This window comes from Protomyctophum parallelum, assembly GCF_964188405.1.
Source record: "Protomyctophum parallelum genome assembly, chromosome: 11".
NCBI classification, from domain to species: Eukaryota; Metazoa; Chordata; class Actinopteri; order Myctophiformes; family Myctophidae; genus Protomyctophum; species Protomyctophum parallelum.
This window is the reverse complement of record NC_139707.1, coordinates 6,782,472-6,804,658: the sequence shown is the minus strand read 5'-3', so window position 1 is coordinate 6,804,658 and position 22,187 is coordinate 6,782,472. Positions and strand designations below refer to the sequence as shown.

At 43.2% G+C, this 22,187-nt stretch overlaps 1 protein-coding gene across 1 annotated transcript in view; it reads right to left on the bottom strand.

The window, feature by feature from the left end:
* Positions 1–20,343, bottom strand: part of parp4 (poly (ADP-ribose) polymerase family, member 4) — a 57,009-nt gene extending 36,666 nt beyond the window's left edge. Inside the window, exons 1-13 of the mRNA XM_083776113.1 lie at positions 20,244–20,343; positions 19,545–19,677; positions 14,830–15,004; positions 14,342–14,459; positions 13,678–13,756; positions 11,607–11,696; positions 9,739–9,891; positions 8,884–9,021; positions 5,638–5,817; positions 5,127–5,278; positions 3,752–3,883; positions 1,577–1,675; positions 944–1,127 (exon numbers count right to left, since the gene is read on the bottom strand). Coding sequence (XP_083632239.1) covers positions 944–1,127; positions 1,577–1,675; positions 3,752–3,883; positions 5,127–5,278; positions 5,638–5,817; positions 8,884–9,021; positions 9,739–9,891; positions 11,607–11,696; positions 13,678–13,756; positions 14,342–14,459; positions 14,830–15,004; positions 19,545–19,676 — 1,632 coding nt within the window. The 5' untranslated portion in view covers position 19,677; positions 20,244–20,343. The remainder of the gene's footprint in view (positions 1–943; positions 1,128–1,576; positions 1,676–3,751; positions 3,884–5,126; positions 5,279–5,637; positions 5,818–8,883; positions 9,022–9,738; positions 9,892–11,606; positions 11,697–13,677; positions 13,757–14,341; positions 14,460–14,829; positions 15,005–19,544; positions 19,678–20,243) is intronic.
* Between the last annotated feature and the right edge of the window lie 1,844 nt (positions 20,344–22,187).

Sequence of the window (22,187 nt, the reverse complement as noted above, 5' to 3'; positions counted from 1 at the left end):
TGTGGGGTTGGAGGGCACTCCGTTTTTAAGTACCTCCTCAGTTGTTACCATTGCCATTTTAAAATCATCTTTACAAACACCTAGGTTTTTGTAGAAGGCTTTGATGTGCTCTACACCAAAACGCCCAGAGTGGGAGGGCAGTTTGTTAACCAGCATTGTTGCAATGTTTGTAAAGAAGATGTTCAAGTGGTTGGCTACATCAAGCTTGTCAGTGATGAGGGTGTTATTCGATTTTATGTTTATGTTAGTAAACCTGGTTTTTAGTTTCTGACCACAGCCTAGTTGGTTGTTTAGTAGCTTCCAGAGCTCCCGAGGATTGTTTTTCTTTTCCTCTGCTTTATCATTGATAAAGTTACTTTTGGCTGATTTGGTCATGGCAATTACACCGTTTCTTAGCTTGTTACATTGGGTTTTTAGGATGCACAGTTTGGTTTGGAGATCACTGTCGAAGCGCTTGCGCTTGGCTAGCTTGGACTTGCATTTAAGAAGTTCAGAGCATTTGTTGTCTCTGGTTTTCATTGCAGTCAGTATGTCCGAATTCATCCATGGCTCAGAGCGGGTTTTGACCCTGACGGTTCTCAAAGGAGCCATGATGTTTAGTACTGATGTTAATTTGGTTTTAAAGCCAAGCAAACGTGAACAGCGGGCTATGAGTTAACCTGGATATGTTGAGGCTTGATTGGGTTTCATGAAAGCAATGCCACATTAGTTACCATGGAAACTAAAGATGTGGACTTTCACACCGTTTCACAAATCGCACAGTAGGACTCTTGACCATACAAACATTTTCAGTAACAGACTCTATTTCTCACTCTCTCTCACTAGATAGGAAAGCCAACTCTGCACACCCCAAGCATATACTGTAGTACACACATATTAACACAATCTGGAAGCTCAACGTTCCAAACAGCACACCCACCCACACCCACGACCACAAGCACACCTGGAACTCAGACGGAGTGTCGGGGGTCTGGCGGACCCCGTGGACACTGTGGTAACCTTCCGGGGCCTGGCGGAGGCTGGGGTCCTTGCGGTGCAGGTCCCTGCATTCCCCCAGAGCCACGTCACACACCAGCAGCAGCCGAGACCCGTCCGTCTCACTGGGCTTGGAGTACTTCAGACTGGTGCTGTGGACGGAGAAGATGGAGACCAATTTTCTTATAGGGGGATATCATTTTATCGTTTGAGCTCTGAAAATAGCATATCTATTACATGCTCACAGATCCACAAGCTCACAGATCTACAAGCTCACAACGTGTCACGCTGTGATGTGTTTTCAACTTGTAGATCGGCTATTTTCAGCATGCAACAAAGTGTAAAATCAGGCATCACGAGGCACGACGCCATCAAGGCCCGCCAAAACGCATTTTTGTCGACAAAATCAACTATAGATTTAGTTAACTAAAATCTTGTGATATGTAGTCGAGTACAACGAGACTAACACTAAAAACATTCCAGGTTACTCAGTGACTGAGATATGACTAAAGCTAATGTTATTCAAGAGACTATATGATTAAAACGAATTCAAAACATTTCTGTCAAAATCAACACAGATTGTGAACCCGGCTGTTCTGACCTGACGGAGTCGCTGAAGTAGATTCCACTGCCCAGGTCCCCGATGTCTGTCCTCTCAATCCCATGATGCTTCACTCCAACGGTGGGCAGCAACAGGCCTCTGGACAGAGGACAGTCAGTCATACTGTACAATACAACAGGCCTCTGGACAGAGGACATGAGAGACCACAGTCAGGCATACTGTACAATACAACAGGCCTCTGGACAGAGGACATGAGAGACCACAGTCAGTCATACTGTACAATACAACAGCAATCACTGGGTATAAGCAATCATTTTTACTGGTCGATGTGTGTGCGTGTGTAACTTCTATTAGTATATTGTCAAAGCCAAATGTCCCCACAAGTTTAGTAGAATTTGCTTGTGATTTCCTGTCCTCACAAGAGAAATTGCTGTTTTATCAAAAAATATATATAATTTAGGATTACAATTATAAAAGATTGAGGTTGGAGTTAGGGTTAGGATTAGGCATTTAGCGGTCATCTTTAGGGGTTTGGGATAAGCTTACTCCGATTGATACTTGGTTGCAACTTGCAAGCTCACAACACATCTCACCGAGACGTGTGGCCAACTGGTGATATTCAGTATTTTAGCTGTGACGTGAGCGCCCCCTCCTGAGATACTTCCGGGTCCTACCTTTGTGTCGCTTTTGTGTCTCCATAGAGTTATACTGTGACACTCCGTCTGACTAAATCTGAGACGAAAACAACCACGAAAGTCAAATTTTACCGCTTTCCTCGCAACAACAAAGCTGCGCTGCTCTCCCAAATCTGGCTGTGACAGGCCATCTGCCCCACATGGAATACTATCGCCATTTCAATTTATTGTGTCAACTAAATCCTCATTAATGCAAACTGTATTCAATATACTCAAGCCTGCACACATTCTAAATATGCCCCCGAAATATTTTACCGAGCAAATGGATATTTTTGTTGTCATGGACACTACTCGAGTTGGAAGCATTAAGACCCATTTTAACCCTCAATGGCTTCCTTTCTGAAAAATAACGTAATTGTAAAAAGATTCACGCGTTTAGATATTCTATTTACAATGAGATGCGGACGGGAGCTGGTGCCACTTGGACCCGGAGCACTACAAAATGACGTCGGACTTAAATACTGAATAGTAGATTGGCTACAGTATTTCCGGCTACATAGATCCCACTGTTTGTCTATTTTCGGGGTATAACTCCGGTTTGAGAGTTAAGGCCTATTCATAGGATTTTCGGTGGTGAGGTGACCACCGCTCCGGTGGTGAGGTGACCACCGGAGCTGTAATAACGTGGAGCGGTGGTGAGTAAAAACAGAGAGAAGGGCTGGGGATAGTGGTGGTTTGCTCTTCACCGCGGCTCAGTGACGTCATGTTGTAGTTCGGTGGTCACCTCACCACCGAAAATATAGACTATGAATAATGCTTTAGGGTAATGAGACAGTCAGGATAAAAAAAGCATGCGCGCTCACCGAGACAGTCAGGATAATGAAAGTGCGTGCTCACCGAGACAGTCAGGATAATGAAAGTGCGTGCTCACCGAGACAGTCAGGATAATGAAAGTGCGCGCTCACCGAGACAGTCAGGATAATGAAAGTGCGTGCTCACCGAGACAGTCAGGATAATGAAAGTGTGTGCTCACCGAGACAGTCAGGATAATGAAAGTGCGCGCTCACCGAGACAGTCAGGATAATGAAAGTGCGCGCTCACCGAGACAGTCAGGATAATGAAAGTGCGCGCTCACCGAGACAGTCAGGATAATGAAAGTGTGTGCTCACCGAGACAGTCAGGATAATGAAAGTGCGCGCTCACCGAGACAGTCAGGATAATGAAAGTGCGCGCTCACCAAGACAGTCAGGATAATGAAAGTGCGTGCTCACCGAGACAGTCAGGATAATGAAAGTGCGCGCTCACCGAGACAGTCAGGATAATGAAAGTGCGCGCTCACCGAGACAGGCAGGATAATGAAAGTGCGTGCTCACCGAGACAGTCAGGATAATGAAAGTGCGCGCTCACCGAGACAGTCAGGATAATGAAAGTGCGCGCTCACCGAGACAGTCAGGATAATGAAAGTGCTCGCTCACCGAGACAGTCAGGATAATGAAAGTGCTCGCTCACCAAGACAGTCAGGATAATGAAAGTGCGTGCTCACCGAGACAGTCAGGATAATGAAAGTGTGCATGCTCACCGAGACAGGATGCCCACAAAACTGCTGGGGCTGGAGGCATGGAGGAGGAGCCTGATGTTGCCCAGCTCCTTCCTAAACATATGTAGCTCCGCCCCTCTGCCGACGCGCAGTATCTGCTGGACCTGCACGTTGCTAAGAGACGGACATAAATACCAGAATTATACATAGATATAGAGTATCTGCTGGACCTGCACGTTGCTAAGAGACCCGAATACCCGAATTATACACCATCGTGCACTGTGATAGCAACAGGCAACGACATATCGTTGCTGTCGGGATGAAACCACCCAACTCCATTTTTGAGTTTTTTTGACGTCTGTGTGTTGTTTCGTATTAAGTATTGAACCAATGAAAAGTAGTAAGAAGTGCTTCGGACAGAACCTCTTAACTCCATTGGACCCTCAAACTGTCTGCTAAAGCACCCAAATCCACCACCTCTCCCCTTTTCATGGAAGTAATTGACAGTATTTAAAGTCACAACACCAACTTTGATGAGGCAGTATTGCTTTGTTTTCAAAATATACGGTTTTCTTCATTTCCTGAAAAATGTACATTTTGGAGTTAGGTGGTTTCTTCCCGACAGCAGAGACGGTCAACATATATACGATAATTATACAACATACTAACTAACTAACTAATTATAGTCAATATAATTATACAATAATCCCAGTTGTCTGAACTTGGACCTTCCACCAAACACAAACACGTTCACCTTTTCTTTTCTAACCATGTGAGAAGGTCTTATTCTATCGCTGCTAAACAGAATGTAACATTTTACTGTGCAGAGAAAAAGCTCACATCACAATCACCTACAAAACATATGTATACAACACTGGTGGCACCCAGTTTTCCTATAGAGCGTATGCCGAGCAGCCCGGAAGAGTATTTCCAATTCATTTTTCCCATAGACGTTACAGAAGTATTTATTTAAAGACCTTTAAAGCCTTCGGACAAAGCCAACGCGGGTGGTGACAAATCATGACAATAAACAAAATAAATTGGGCCGAACAAATAATTAGAAAAAAGATAAACAACAAAAATAGTGTTGTACCCTGCCCTTTTTTTCTTCTTTTTAATTATTTGTTCTGCCCAATTCTTTTTGTTTATTGTCATGAGTTGTCACCATCCGAGTTGTCTTTGTCCGAGGCTTACAGGTCTTTAAATAAATACTTTCTGAAACGTCTATGGGGAAAAAGAATTATGGGAAATTCTCTTCCGGGCCGCTCATCGGAGGCGGGACTGTGACACTATTCGGGAACAATGCAAGTCGGGAACAATACAAGTTAGAGAATATAAAACTTTTAACAGTTTTTCAAGCAAACAAATGCACTTAAGTTATTTAAGCACAAGGCTGTTTTAATCGGTGGCACATTACCTGTGTCTAAGCAGAGTGCTGACGCCCTTAAACTCGACGCTGTCAGAGGGAACGTTTTCAATGGCGCACCTCAGGGCACGGTACTTCCCCAGACAGGAAGGGGAGGGGCTTCTTAAGGTGACTTCACTCACGTTCAGCACATCTCTGATCAACTTGATGAGGCAAAAAGTATTGTAACTAAGATTACTGTGATAATAATAATAATAATAATAATAATAATAATACACTTTATTTATAAAGCGCTTTTCGAAAACAATGTTTACAAAGTGCTTTACAGTGTCAAGGGATATCCAACAACAATCAAATGAAATGCATAAAATAAAATAAACAGAATAAGACAATAATAGAACCAAAGCATATACTGTACATACCATGGACATGAGAAAATGAGCAACAAGATAAATCTAAGGAAAGGCTTTAATGTACAAATATGTTTTCAGATGTGAATACTTATACAAATATAAGTAGGGTCTCAGAAGTGATCTGACATGGATGTATATGTATGAGTTACCTGACACAGGTCCAGTTTGTGTGATATGATATTGGCGTTATTGAACAGTTGGTCTTTTTCTCTGTGCGGAAGAAGAGCGTAGAAGTCCTCTGTGACCGAGTGGATTTCTGACACGTCACTGAACGAGTTCTCCTTCACCTTCTTCCAAGCCTGAAGCAGCAGACCTTCTGCCCTGCTCACCTACACGCGCACACACACACACACACACACACACACACACACGTCACACACAGTCGCACACACACGTAAGTTGGGAGAAACAAACCAGAACTTCCTTTCCCTCAAACCGGCAGAGTAATACCTTCCCAATAAAAGTATACTAAACTGATATTATGTACCATTTTGGAAAATAAATAAACATTTGAATTATTAAAAAAAGAAGCGTAGCGTGCGATGAGAATAGAATTTCCCCGTGAGATTACAAAGGTATACAGACGCTAAACAGTCTCTGGAAAGTACACTCACATTCATATTTTAGAAATAAGCGAATCTACACCGCATCAAGGCTTTTATTGGGAAGGTAATATTCTTCCGGTTTGAGGGAAAGGATGTTCTGGTTTAGATTGTTCCGGCCTGATCATGACTACAAAACAATGACTACAACATGATGTAACGATATCATCCGCTCCCGACCGGATCAAACATCAATTTAGAAACACAGATCAGGCTTTCCTCTGAGGTGGAAAGCCTGGTTGTGACGTGAGGTTATGCAACACCCGAGTGCCACCGAGTACTAATCAGGCTCAACATGGGTGAAATGCAGACAGGAAGACATAAGACCATCACCATGTTGACTTGTGGCGGAGATTTTTGTCAAAATTCTATTTTTTGCCATGGACAATCACTAGCCTATTACAGGTCTGTAACTCTGAGAGCGTACATATGGAACCAAATGGACCCATACGGGTCCATTTGTACACTCTCAAGAGTTAACCCATTCTGACGGGGCACCCATTTTGGTGTCGGCATCATGTTATGCTTTAGCTATTGAAAAATAGCAGATCTACAAGCTCATATCGCGCCACCGAGTGGCGCGATACGAGCTTGTAGGTCTGCTATTTTTGAAAAATCGAAGAGAGACTGACATTTTTAGAATCTGATCTCAGGTCAGAATGGGTTCATCAGAACCAGTGTGTGTCCAGTGGAAACCGCGTATGAATCTGATCTCAGGTCAGAATGGGTTAAGTGAGTCCTTGAAAATAAAACGTTTGAGAACCAGTACCAGTGGACTCCCTATAATGTGCCATCCATAGTGTCGTAGTAAATAGTGTCTCACACACATTTGAGACTTGATATAAGTAATTGGGTCGTATGATCAAAGTAAGAACATTATAATGGTGTGTAAAAACAAAATCTAGAATTAGGCGATATTATACGAGAGGGTATTCTTTATCATCATTAATGCATCAATGCATTAATATATGGCTTATAGAGTAATGTCTTGCAGAAAACAGCGAGTTGAGAAAAGAGGCTTGAAAGGATCACTTCTGTGGTCTCTAACATTACACCTAGCTACAGTTTCATATTTACATGTCGATTTCAGCTCTGATATTTATTTCAGACATGCTCTAGTCTAGTATGTGAAGAGTCTGCCTGTGGGCCCAGGCGGTGGCGTAACCGTCTGGGCACCCGACTGGTAATCCAGTCGCAGTGTGCCGCAGGTTCGACTCCCGAGCCCGACACGGCCTTTACTGCATGTCTTCCCCCCATCTCTCTCCCGTTTCCTGTCAGCCTACAGTCTGTCCCTTCAAAAAACCAATAAAAGGCGTAAGAGTCTGCCTCATTTTGGGGGGGAAAATAATAGTTTTTCTCCTATGGTGAAAAGCTGGAGTTTGCGCGATGGCAGGCACTCAGTCAAATCTGGTCACATCCGTCCGTGTACGGACATACAGTATGGATGATCCCGGCATAAGACACAGTCATACAGTATGGATGATCCCTGCATAAGACACAGTCATACAGTATGGATGATCCCGGCATAAGACACAGTCATACAGTATGGATGATCCCTGCATAAGACACAGTCATACAGTATGGATGATCCCGGCATAAGACACAGTCATACAGTATGGATGATCCCTGCATAAGACACAGTCATACAGTATGGATGATCCCTGCATAAGACACAGTCATACAGTATGGATGATCCCGGCATAAGACACAGTCATACAGTATGGATGATCCCTGCATAAGACACAGTCATACAGTATGGATGATCCCGGCATAAGACACAGTCATACAGTATGGATGATCCCTGCATAAGACACAGTCATACAGTATGGATGATCCCTGCATAAGACACAGTGATACAGTATGGATGATCCCTGCATAAGACACAGTCATACAGTATAGATGATCCCTGCATAAGACACAGTCATACAGTATGGATGATCCCTGTCATAAGACACAGTCATACAGTATGGATGATCCCGGCATAAGACACAGTCATACAGTATGGATGATCCCTGCATAAGACACAGTGATACAGTATGGATGATCCCTGCATAAGACACAGTCATACAGTATGGATGATCCCTGCATAAGACTCAGTCATACAGTATGGATGATCCCGGCATAAGACTCAGTCATACAGTATGGATGATCCCGGCATAAGACACAGTCATACAGTATGGATGATCCCTGCATAAGACACAGTCATACAGTATGGATGATCCCTGCATAAGACACAGTCATACAGTATGGATGATCCCGGTCATACAGTATAAGACCCTCACTAAAAACGCCGGGACAACGCTCCACACGTCCCAAACTCTTCTCCCTTCTGGCTCCAAAACTGTGGAATGCACTTCCCATTGCAGTCAGAACTGCAGCATCACTCCCAATCTTCCGCCGTAGCCTGATAACCCACCTTTTCAGACTCCATCATGGCCCATAGCACTTACCCTAACCCCTTAGATAGCATTTCTGTTGGCTTAGATAGCATTTGACACAGACTTATAGCATGTTATGTAGACAGCACTATAATTGTATTGTATATAGTCATAGCACGCCATAGTACATATGTATAGCATAGTAGTGAATATGTATAGTTTATTATGTATAATGTATGTATAGTTTCATCATATAGATATTCCACTGTTACCTTCTTAGCTTACGCATGTTTCATGATAAATGCTTTTAGGTGATGTATTCCCATGCTTTTGTTCTTGCTTAAATGTAAGTCGCTCTGGATTAAGAGCGTCTGATAAATGCCTAAATTGTAAATTGTAAATTGTATGGTCTCACGTCGTTGAGGCTGAGACTGGAGACGGGGACATTGAGAACGTTGCCCAGGCAACCCAGGGACTCTCTCCACAGCAGCTCCACGAACACGCCCACTTCCTGTGACACGCCGCCCGTGGTCAGCTCCTCTTCCAGCCGCAGCTGTCAATCATATAGAAGTGTATGTTTAGTACGTCTCTAAAATGTTCTGATGAATTGAAAAACGTGGACACTGTTGTAAACAAGTGTAATGCTTATCAGTGTGTCGTCCACAGTAACAGTTGTGCTTTCATGTGAAACGTACCCATTCCGCAAACTGTTAATAAATACTTCAATCAATCAATCAATGACACACAGATTCCAGGTGTCAAGTGAGTACAGTTGACCTTCCATTCATTTCACTTTTAGTCTGTCTAGCCTGAGTCGTTAAATAAAATGAGGTTTAGTCTAGCATAAAGTCATTAAATAAAATGAGGTTTAGTCTAGCATAAAGTCATTAAATGAAATGAGGTTTAGTCTAGCATAAAGTAATTAAATAAAATGAGGTTTAGTCTAGCATAAAGTCATTCAATGAAATGAGGTTTAGTCTAGCATAAAGTCATTAAATGAAATTAGGTTTAGTCTAGCATAAAGTCATTAAATAAAATGAGGTTTAGTCTAGCATAAAGTCGTTAAATAAAATGAGGTTTAGTCTAGCATAAAGTCATTAAATGAAATGAGGTTTAGTCTGTCTAGTTATGGGCTGAGAATAAAGCTTGTTTTGACAAAGAAATCTGGGAAAATAATCTGAGATAAATGCTTTTAAAAAAAATTGTTCAATTTGTATTTTACCCCTCCGACGCCCACGCCCCAGAGATAAATGTATCATCATCATCGGACCTGTTTGAGTGCAGCAGAGAGCAGAGGCTGAGCCTGAGGGTGAAGGGTGTTGGTCAGCGAGTATCCAGCGTCCAGGAGATTCTGCCTCAGCCTCTGGTAGATCGGCACAGCCTCCTCGGACGTGGAGGCCAACAACACCTTGCCCGACGCCACCTGACGACGCAAAGAGGATATAGATCACGCACACAGTGCAGTGCAGTACATACTGTACCTAGCCTGGGTTCCGTCGAATTGTTTTGTCACTTCGCTAGTCAGTCTGGAAAGGGTCCCATCTCCAAGGTACCTCAAATGACGTCACATTGTAACCGAACCGACTTTTATTCGGCTCTAAAATAGGAGTATGAATCGGCCCTTACAGGTCGGATGTTATTAAATACGAGTCTGCTGCCTGCTGGCCAGACTGAGTAGCGAGGGACAAAACAAATCCACAGAACGCAGCGGATCAGGCTGGAATCCAGGCAAGTGCATACCTACCCTACACTACATCCCAGCAGCGGAGGGGGATGTACCAGACTAGAGGGTAGCATGGGTCCACCCGGAACCCAATAGCCGAGAGCCGAGCTGGTTCGGGCCCAAAATATTGATATTGACTTGTCGGTTCCAATCCTTCTCGGCTCCGTTTCGAACCGGATCCAATACTTCTCGGTACCGTTTCGGAATTTGCTGGGCCCGTGCTACCCTCTAATCCAGACAAGTGTTGATTTTGACAGCAAATCCTTATTATGTTTAGTCATAGTCTTTGGAATAAAGTTTAATTTTAGTGGACTAAATATCATAAGCTTTTAGTCAACAAAATCTACAGTTGATTTAGAAGAGGCAGGCCTTGATGGCGTCATAATGACTGATTTTACACTTGGTTGCATGCTACAAATCTACAAGCTACAACACGTCGCAGTGCATTGGCTATGTTGACGAAATTGACCATAGCCACGTCTAAAGCGACTTGTGTGCATGCGCAATCAAGATGGCGCAGTCCAGTCTTATGGCTAACAACAGCCATCCGAAGCTAATATGAGTACCCTTTCCACTAGATCGGATCAAAAGATTTTATACAACTGAATTAACGTAACCTACTGTCACTGTGTTTTGGCGCTTGTCGCTTGCCGACAATTAACGTAGGCTACGTCTTTTGGAGGGGAAAGTGTTAATGGTATGGTCATTGGTCACATATAACCCCATATAAAAGAAATTTCTCAATACCGACAGCCGGTCGCAGGTGGATTCATCAATGTATATACAGTATATATATATATATATATATATATAAATCAATATTTTAGGATAAAAAAAAACGATATACCAAATTTCCCACTCCACGCCCCCAGCTGCCGGACTATGAGAATAATGTAAAGTAAGTGAGCTTGACCGAGCCATGAGGCCCATAGCCGCCATAGGGCAGGAGCCTATCTCCTGATTCTGTAGCCATGAGGCCCATAGGGCAGTAGCCTATCTCCTGATTCTGTAGCCATGAGGCCCATAGGGCAGGAGCCTATCTCCTGATTCTGTAGCCATGAGGCCCATAGGGCAGGAGCCTATCTCCTGATTCTGTAGCCATGAGGCCCATAGGGCAGGAGCCTATCTCCTGATTCTGTAGCCATGAGGCCCATAGGGGCAGGAGCCTATCTCCTGTTTCTGTAGTGTGAGACAGCTTGATGTACAAGTACACCCCCTGGACATGACGCTAGTATGTCGCAGGGACTTACCCCCAATCCAACCCTTGATGCTGAGTGCCAAGCAGAGAGGCACTGGGTCCCACTTTTAGAGTCTTTGGTATGACCCGACCGGGGATTGAACCCCGACCTCCCAGTTTCAGGGCGGGCACTCTAACCACAAGGTCACTGAGCTGGTATGAGACATAAGCCTCTCACCTTGGATCCTTGGAGGACCACACAGTAGCGCCGGCCCTCTTCTCCTGAGGCACTCTGCAGCTCCACTACGGCCCACATGTCCTCAGCCTCCTGTCAGCAATGCATATCCAGGTTATACTTCCCAGTAACATCTTGCTCCATATCAAGTATGAGAGAACATCCTATTGTTCTATTTACAGAACAATAGGATGTTCTGTCATACGTGATATGTTCGCAGATGTTATGGTTATATAACCACAGTTTCAGATTATTACTATATGATATGATCATTACATTATATGATGCTTGTGTTGTATTTACACACACACACACACACACCATTGAATTGGTCATGCACCCTGATTTATACAGTAACACCCGACACCCGGTTCACCAGCTCCCAGGTTTATAAAACAAAATTAATTCAGCAGGTACTTTGATCCCCAACCATGCACTAGTATATACCCTGTTGGAACTCACAGAAGCTTCACCCTGAGGCCAATACATAGGCCCTCATTTATCAACCGTGCGTACGCCAAAATATGGGTGCACGCCGAAATTACCGACATTTCCGACATTTACCATTTCCGGCAAAGCTTGAAATTGAACTTGACAACGTTCAAAACTCACGTCTGCTCGGGAGCTGGCGTACGCTTTGTCCTCACCTGTTTTTCTGTCGTAGGCAGAGCAGCATTGTCTGACCGGCTGCCAAAGGCATCGAAACATATGTATTCACTCCTAAAATGTTAATATAAAACTGTATGTATATGGGCTACATGTAAAAAAAAAAAAAGAAAAAAAGAAAATAAAAAAGGAATAGACCTACAAGATGTGTCTTTGTGTCATATGAAATTTGTAGGAGCTTTCCAACTTTACAATTAAAATCGCGCTTGATTTAAGCCATTTAAACAGTGTTTTGCATGAGCGCATACATGCGAGGTTTGGGCTGTCAGTGCTGGAATATTTCCATGATGTTGGAAAGTAGCCTATAGTGCAATGCAGCTGCAGAGATTCCCAACATGCATGGGTAGCCTATATACTGTAGCCAAATCTACAGCAGGCCAATGTCTTTCTGGAGTTACGGTATATGCAATCTCCTCCTCGTTTAATAAACCCGACGCGTCACTGGAATGCCAATGTGCCGTGCAGGGGAACCGCATCGGCTAACCATGCCATGAGTCAGCCCACCACCACCAGTACCATATATTTTGGCTGCACATTAATATAATTGACAGTTGACAGCCCTGCAGCGACTAGCGACTGCGAGGCAATCTAAATAGACTGTCGAACGGAACGTGCATGGTCACGGACGGACCACAGTGATAGAGAGAGACAGACAGACAGGACAAGAGGAGCGCCTATGCAAAACAGAGGCGTGCCGCGTGTGTGTGCCTATTTGTTATTTAATTCATGGTTCAGGTTTTCGTTCACTAATATATCTTGTTGTATATTAAATTAAAAATACTTTAATAATTTAATATACCAACTATAACAACACACAGTGAAAGTTGCTTGAAAATTGCGCTATGTGCGTGCGTGCGTGCGGGGGGTGAGGCGGGCAGCAAGGGAAGCGAAGCGAGAGGAGAAACAGACAGCTTTATTTAATTCATGCAGGTTTATTTATTTAAGATACAACAAGTTGCAAGTTGCGTCTGTCTGTCTGTGTGTGTGTGTGTGTGTGTGTGTGTGTGTGTGTGTGTGTGTGTGTGTGTGTGTGTGTGTGTGTGTGTGTGTGTGTGTATGTATGAGAAAGGGAGCCGCAAGGCAAGCGAGAGAAACAGTTTTTCCCTGTAACCACGGAAACCAAGGATCGTATTGCATGTGTTCATGTCTCAAAAACGAGGGCGAGGCTTGATTACATAGGGCGTGCCAGATATATTTCAGCCGCCACATTTATTAACGTCGGAACGAAATTAAGGAAGGATCAGCTGTTTGCGATCACTTTATAAATGCCGTGGCGACGTGGGTGTACTACGAAACCTGCACTCGAATCTGTGGCAGATTTTACACTCGATTGATAAATGAGGGCCTCAGGCACTATATAACTGTGACAGGCCAAGCAAAGCCGAAGCTAATTAACTAGATGCTTCACCTTTTCTAATATGGAATATTTGGCCACTTGGAACTCAGATGGGAAGGTTGGGACATCACTTAGATTTTCCGTATCCCCCCTGCAAACAGGAACGTTTAGATGACAAGGTTATAACATCAGACATATATTAATTTCCTTAGCTTTGCAGTTTGCACTCATCCTTTTGTGGCAATGCACCTTTTGTTTCATGACAAAGTGTACACATGGACAAGGATTGAAGAAGTCAAGTTGAACTTTCTTTGTCGAGTACATTTTACGCATGCATGGGAGCTCAACGTGCTTCACAATGAAAACATACAGACATAAAAGGAAGAGAAAGAGGTTTGCTTATCGAATATCATCACAGCACATTATTCATCGATGTCGAGTGGAAACCTTTCATGTCCAAGAACGTTATTTTTCTATAAACGTGTTCCATTGGATCGAATGTAGTTACTATTTTAGTCACTCACAAGCTCTTGTTAATGTTTCATTGGTTAAATATTTCTAAAACCCACAGTAGAAGTTGAATGTTGTCAAATACAGAAACTTTAAGACTTTTTGGTCAAAGATATTGGTCAAAACAATTTGGTAATCAATAAAACAACAAGATAGGCCTTCGGAAACCACAACTCTTAAATGTGTCGCTAGGTATGACAGCTACACCAAACAAAACAATACACACCTGTGCTGGTCCACAACGTTAGCAGTTTCCCGCTGATGGCCTGCCTTTGCCGTCTGACTGACGACGTCGACAGGGTTGGTCATCTCAGAGCCCTGTTTGCTTGTTGTCATATACGATACTAAAACACACAGAACAGCAGCATCATTAGTACCAGTAAAGGCTCATTCATAGTCTGGATTTGGTGGTCACCTCACCACCGAAAATCCAGACTATGAATGAGCCTTAAGACGCCCTGAGGGCGAGAAGCGTGCACGCATCCGCCTGGGTGACGGCAGACTGCTGGGCGAGCACTGGCGCTTTGGCATGGGGGGGGTCAGATCAACATATGGAATGAATTATGTACTGGCCATATATGGAGCGTGTCTTGAGGGTTACAGGGTTTGATGAGGTCCGATCAACATCTAAGGGTGGCAGCGGGCTGGGTCTTGAATGTACAGTGTTTGATGAGGTCTGGCCATAATGGCTGGGACAGTGTAAATGTGACATACCTGGCTGTGAGGCTGGACTGGTGTCCAGTTGGTGCGGGCCAACGGGCAGGAGCGCTCCCCTCTCCACACAGCTGTAAACATAGTCCACAGCCACCACTGGTGTGTGGTGCTTCTGAATGCTCCGCAGCCTGTTGGAGCTCAGGCTGGACACGCTGCTGGCCACCACCAGAGAGCACTGTGGAGGCCAGAGAGTGAGTGAGGTTCAAGGTTCAAGGTAGTACTTTATTGTTACATCTTGTGTACAGAACAGATACATAAGAGTAATACTATTTTATACGTCCCATCTGCCCTCAAGTCCCATCTGCCCTCAAGTCAGCCAGAGTAACACCACTCCTCAAAAAACCAACCCTTGACCCCTCAGATGTCAAGAACTACAGACCGGTATCACTCCTTTCATTTATTTCTAAAACCATTGAACGTGTCGTCTCCAACCAGCTCTCTCTCCATCTCTCACAGAACAACCTGCTGGATCCCAACCAGTCCGGATTCAAGAAGGCCCACTCCACAGAAACTGCCCTGCTGGCAGTCACAGAAGCACTACATGCTGCCCAAGCTGCTTCCCACTCTGCAGTACTGATTCTCCTAGACCTATCAGCAGCATTTGACACAGTGAACCACCAGCTGCTCCTAGACACCCTAGCGGAGCTAGGCATCGGTGGAACGGCACTAAAGTGGTTCTCCTCCTACCTCACCGATCGGACCTACCAGGTTTCCTGGAAAGGTCTGCTATCATCCCCCCGAACCCTCCAAACTGGGGTCCCACAGGGATCTGTACTTGGTCCCCTCCTTTTCTCACTGTACACTAAATCCCTTGGCACTATCATCTCTGCTCACAATATATCCTATCACTGCTACGCCGATGACACACAACTGTTCCTATCCTTCCCCCCCTCTGCCACTCAGGTGGAAGAGCGCATCACTGCATGCCTGGCTGACATCTCACAGTGGATGTCCTCCAACCACCTCAAGCTGAACCCAGACAAGACTGAGCTTCTCTTCTTCCCAGCTAAGTCCTGCCCTATGCGGGAGCTAACTATTTCCGTAGACAACGCCCTGGTAACGTCTGTCCCAACAGCCAGGAATCTTGGTGTTGTCCTGGACAGTCAGCTCTCGTTCAAAGCTCACATCACAGCTGTCACTCGATCATGTAGGTTCACACTCTATAACATACGACGAATTAGACCGTTCCTCACCCAGGAATCAGCCCAGCTCCTAATCCAGACAACAGTCTTGTCAAAACTCGACTATTGTAACTCCCTCCTTACTGGCCTACCAGCATGTGCACTTAAGCCTCTCCAGCTGATCCAAAATGCAGCAGCTCGCTTGGTCTTCAACCAGCCAAAATTCTCACATGTCTCCCCCCTGCTCCGCTCCCTCCACTGGCTCCCGGTCGCTGCCCGCACAGAATACAAAACTCTGATGCTGGCATTCAAAGCAACCAAAGGTATGGCTCCCCCATATCTTACAAGTATGATTGAACCCTACAAACCCTCCCGCGCACTCAGATCAGCCAACGCAGGGAAACTGGAAGTGCCCTCACTAAAAACGCCGGGACAACGCTCCACACGTCCCAAACTCTTCTCCCTTCTGGCTCCAAAACTGTGGAATGCACTTCCCATTGCAGTCAGAACTGCAGCATCACTCCCAATCTTCCGCCGTAGCCTGAAAACCCACCTTTTCAGACTCCATCATGGCCCATAGCACTTACCCTAACCCCTTCGATAGCATTTATGTTGGCTTAGATAGCATTTGACACAGACTTATAGCATGTTATGTAGACAGCACTATAATTGTATTGTATATAGTCATAGCACGCCATAGTACATATGTATAGCATAGTAGTGAATATGTATAGTTTATTATGTATAGTGTATGTATAGTTGAGTATGTATAGTCATATAGATATTCCGCTGTTACCTTCTTAGCTTACGCATGTTTCATGATAAATGCTTTTATGTGATGTATTCCCATGCTTTTGTTCTGCCTAAATGTAAGTCGCTCTGGATTAAGAGCGTCTGCTAAATGCCTAAATTGTAAATTGTAAATTGTATATTTTTGTTTGGCTTCCTTCAGACAATGCAGCAGCAAATATATAATTTATTATAATATAGCAGCAAACACAGCAAACATAAGAGTAAAAAGAGTATCATAATGTACATGTGCATGTTTTCCCTGTAGTAGCATAGTTAGGTGAACTTTGTGTGAACAGCTTCACAGTAGGTTATGTTCCATATATACAAATGAGTAAGTATATAGTGAGATAAAATAATAATAATAATAATAATAATAATAACCAGGTGCTCACAGGAGGTAAAAAGGGGACTATAGTAAATAGTGTAAACGTTGGTCACGTATCAAACGGGAAACAAAAATTAAACAGACAAACTCAGGAGTAAATAAATGAGGAACAGCCTTTATTTATTTAAAATTGAAATGCAACTGCAAATGTTTCGACCTTGGAGTCTCCCCAGGACCCAAACTCACAAGAAATAGAGGGTATGCGCATGCATACCCTGAATGGCAAAGTGAGTTTAATGTTGTTTAACATCGTTTAATGCAATCATATTGTACGTTTGGACGTCCAATATGGACGTTTGGATGTATGAGCTGTCAAGGCCAGAAAAAAAAAAAATGGCACTCAGTAGTGCAGTAGTTCCTGCTTAACTTCCTGGTTTGATGATGATATCACATGCACACCCTCTATACATTATGAATTAACCACTTAACCCTTGGAATGCCCGTCCCAATTTTTTTGTTTGGGTAACAAATTGGCATATTTTTAATTCATCGTTTTAACATACAAGAAAGATCTGGTGGATTGAAGAGATGTTTTTTTTTTCTTCATTCATTGCAAATGTATTCTCTCGATTCGCCACCAGATGGCGGGAAAGCACCATCATGCTGATTTTGGCTAAAATAGACGGATCTTCCTAAGTCACTTCCGGTTGAACGATCAACAACATCCTGTAGTATTTTGACCCTAGTCAATAGCTTGGCTGGTCCGGATTGCTAAGCTAATGCTATATTTTTCATAACTAAGTCAAATTAACCTCAAATCAACCCCAAAAGATCGCAAAATATCACATTTTTTACAGCGACGCACATAGAGACGGCGCGCGTGCACGATAGCGCACGATCACGCGGATTTCGGCCGTTTTTTGGTAAATTACATCCAACATTAGTGATATTAGCGAAAAAATATTAATTTTTGCTCTTTTGACCCCGCGATAACTGATATTGATTGTCATTCCGTTTTCTCCGTTAACGGGAGGTTTAGATTTTTCGATTAATTCCGTTTTTTCCGTGAATTGTAGGCCAAGGGTTAAGGTGAGACACTACAGGTGAAATCATGATTTTTTTATTATTTTTTTGCTATTTTGCTTCCTAACTAAAGCAAAATACACATTAAAAATACAGATTTAGATGTTTATTTTGATAGTTTATTTTAGCCAATGACAGCTCGTTTTTCTGGGTGAAAATCCACCATCTCTATTTTCATGATTGGTTGTTGGTACAAAGGAAGTGACCATATTTGGATCAGACCACAGTCAGCTCGAGGTCCAGACCTTTCCAATGATATATGCCTTTATATGTTGTTGCCAAGGTTTGGATGAGATATTTGTCTCCAAATAGTGGCTTCAAATAAAACGTTTTGGAATTTTACAATACAAATCTTTAAAGGCCGTTTTCTCAAAATAAGTTTTCCTCATACCTGGGACAAAGAATCTCCACTTCAGTTGAACTCACATACACCAAACGTTCCAGTCTCATTCATAACTATATTCCGCAGACATTTACACATGGATTTGTTGATATATCATTCACAGCCTGATTTACATCACATTTTATACCTAAAAACATGCCGAAAATGGTTTTTTTTATGCCTGTTGACACTATTTTCTGATTTGTGGAGTGATAATTAGAGATATCAAAAATCCCATGTAATTTTCTTTGTCTCTAATGTGTCAACAAAATGAAATGATAATTTTGAACCTGGCTTTATCCGATCTTCAGATTTATCGTCCCGAAATGTATGCAAATTAGCGCATATAATGCCTAATTTGCATATTTAAACATATAATTTCAGAAAACTTGTAATACAAAAAATGTTATTTTTTATATAAGTAATAAACTGGAGAAGTTTCATTGTGATAGCTATTATCATTTAATTTATTATTTAACTTTTTTTCCCTATTCACCTGGGGTGTCTCGCCTTAAGCACTATTTCAACAATAGCGAAAAGGCGCATTTACAAAAATAATCTTGTATCATATATTGTACATATATATTTATATTGAAAATGTTTTAAAAAAAAAATACATATATATATTTGCAATCCATACAAAATGGGGCCGCAACCCACAAAAAAAAGCTCTGGTGATCCATATTGTTGGGGAAGCGCTGGTGGTGTAACTAACTAACTAACTAACCTAGCCTACAAGTAAGACGCGCAAACGCGTGAAGCGAACGCAGCTCGTGTGTGTGTGGTTGTGTGTGTGTGTGCTACAGCTGCGCCCTGTGTGTGTGTGTGTGTGTGTGTGTGTGTGTGTGTGTGCGTGCGTGCCACAGCTGCGCCCTCTGGTGGCGGGCCGGTGGTGTAACAGCGTGACACCACACAGCGTGACACACACACACACAGACACTCAGCCCCTGCTGTCATAGTAAGTGGCTCAGTGCATTCGCAATGATCTGTGTGTCCGTCTCTGGCGTCTCACCTGTTTGTTGACCACATAGCAGATGCTTCCTCCATGCTCTGTGAGGGTCAACGCCAGCCTCTTCTTCTCCTTATGAGGCAAGGTCTTCAGCTCCAACACAATGGAGCACTTCTCAAACAGAGGAGCCACCATGCTGACAACACACACACACACACACACACACACACACACACACACACACACACAGTCACACACAGCAGGCTTGTGTATATAGCTTGTGTAGAGTAGAAGACAATGTAAAGGCATATATGAATGTGCACACAGAGCAGCCTGGACCTCCCCACTATGGAATGCAAAGTGCAGGTGATAGTGCTGGGAAGGAAAAATACAGGAGTCATTTCCTGGTAATTTAATACAACTTATGGGACACTGATATATCATGACATCACATGACATTATTTGTAAAGATAAAGACAAAGTCCCATTGTATGCGTTGTCACCTGGCTGGCACGCCCAATTAACACAGTTAATGAAAAACCAATACATTTGATAAAGCAGTTAATCAGTCAGTCAGTTAATCAGTTAATCAGTCAGTCAGTCAGTCAGTCAGTCAGTCTGTCTCACTGGAAGACAATCTCACATGTCTCGCACAAATTAAGTATCGATCAGCCACAAACAAGTTACAAGTCAACCACCCGGTAAATGACACCACAGCTAAAGACTTTAACATGAATGACATATAATAACAAACTAAAGTACTTGTTTGTAGGGCTTCAAGCTGACCTTTCCCGGACTGCTGTCAGGTGTGTTTTTTCGATGATTTCGCAGCGAGAAAAACGCCGTCACTTCTTGAAACGACAGTCGACACTTCTGTCTCTGCTGTCTTCCTGGTTTAGCTTTTAGACTAGTATATTTACCTTTGAGTATATATACTTGTAGTTTACATATCCGGTCTACGACGGATACGGAAACAGTCTATGACTCGTATTATGTGTATGCGTGGGAAATGACCGGATACAGTAGGGCGGACTTTAATAAATATGCCTTGTCTTGTCTCTAAAGTGGATGCTGGACAATATGAGCTCTGCTACTCCCCCTTGTGGTAGCCTCGGTCCCAGGCTTACTTATCTGCGAAAAGAAAAGCCCTTGTGGTGTTTCGAGTAGTAATGTTCATAATGTCCACAATGTCATGTTTTTACTTCCATAGCCTGGCTTGGGATATCCGTGGATATGCTCATGAGGAGGAGGATTCTAAAAACGACTTATAAATCCTAAAGCCTTGTTTATACTTCACTGTGCGACGGTCCTATGCTATGCTGGAAAATAGCAGATATGCAAACTCACAGCACATCTCATTCAGCTGTCTGCAGTAATACTGTACTATAATAGTACAGTATTACTGCAGACAGCTACCATTTGGATAGATGCACCAACGCAAAGCCAAGTAGCCAGGTGCCTATTAGATGGGGGTAACACCCGCAGTTTCATTAAAGAGGATATTTCCAGAGCATGCACTTAACCTGCCAGTTATAGGTAAAGAAACGTTGAATATGCATGTATGTGTTTGGTTCCAAAACAGAAAACACCCCAGAGATTTACCTGCAGGAAAGTGAAGGCTCGATCGTTTGAGAAATATTAAGAACAATCAGAGGGAGTGCAACAAACCATGTACAACCCAGATTCGGCACAAACAAGGGACTAAATTCTTTTCGCTCCTATGCCACCAAAATGTGGAACGCCCTACCAACAGTCATTAAGACATGTGAATCCCTTGACTCCTTCAAAACCGCTCTCAAAGGGCACCTACGGATGGCTGCAATTCGAAACTGGCCTCTGTAAAATCTGAATCCCCCCCACCCCCCCCACCCCACTTTCCCTCACTGTATATTGTATCTTTTCCCTTTTTTGCTTCCCATATGATGAATTTAGCTACATAGAAATGTCTATTTGTATGTCTCTAAATGTTTGTATGTCTTTAAATGTTTTGATGAATTGAACAATGTGGACCCTGTTGTAAACAAGTGTAATGCTTAATTGGGTCGTCCACTCACAGTTGACAGTCTTTGTATTGAGTTTGTGCTTAAAATGTACTGTAAATTCTACAAACTGTTAATAAATATTTCAATCAATCAATCAATCAATCAAAGCATTGATGTCCATTTATTGGAACCACCCAAGTTGAGCTCTTCTATGATTAAAGCGCCAAACGGAAAGATAAGGAGGGACTTGGAAGCAAAAGGAATGCAGATTGTACCCATCATAGGGATGGATGCAGTGGAATTAGGAGTCCTAAATTGGCGGAGACCAATATTGGAAAATGGTCACATGCAGGAAAACTGGAGAGACTGAATGAAGGACTAGTTGCACTGGAAAGTGTATTTGGATGGCTGGTGCAAGGAGAAGTCACCACGCTAAATATCATAACTGAAGTTGTGGACATTGCAAGTGATGCACATCAGCGTCGGAGAGGAACGTTGGGCACTGTCAGATCAGTTACGCAACTTTTGGGAAATCGAATCCCTTGAAATCCACATGAAAGAAATGCATTCTGAGAAGGAATACATGGCAGTGTATCCCAAGCCGTGCATATCCACGGCTTCCCAATATATAGGCTGAGGAAGAAATGCCACTTGACAGTTTTCAAATCAGGTGGCGCTACAACAGGCCAAGTTGCGTCACATACACACACACACACACACACAC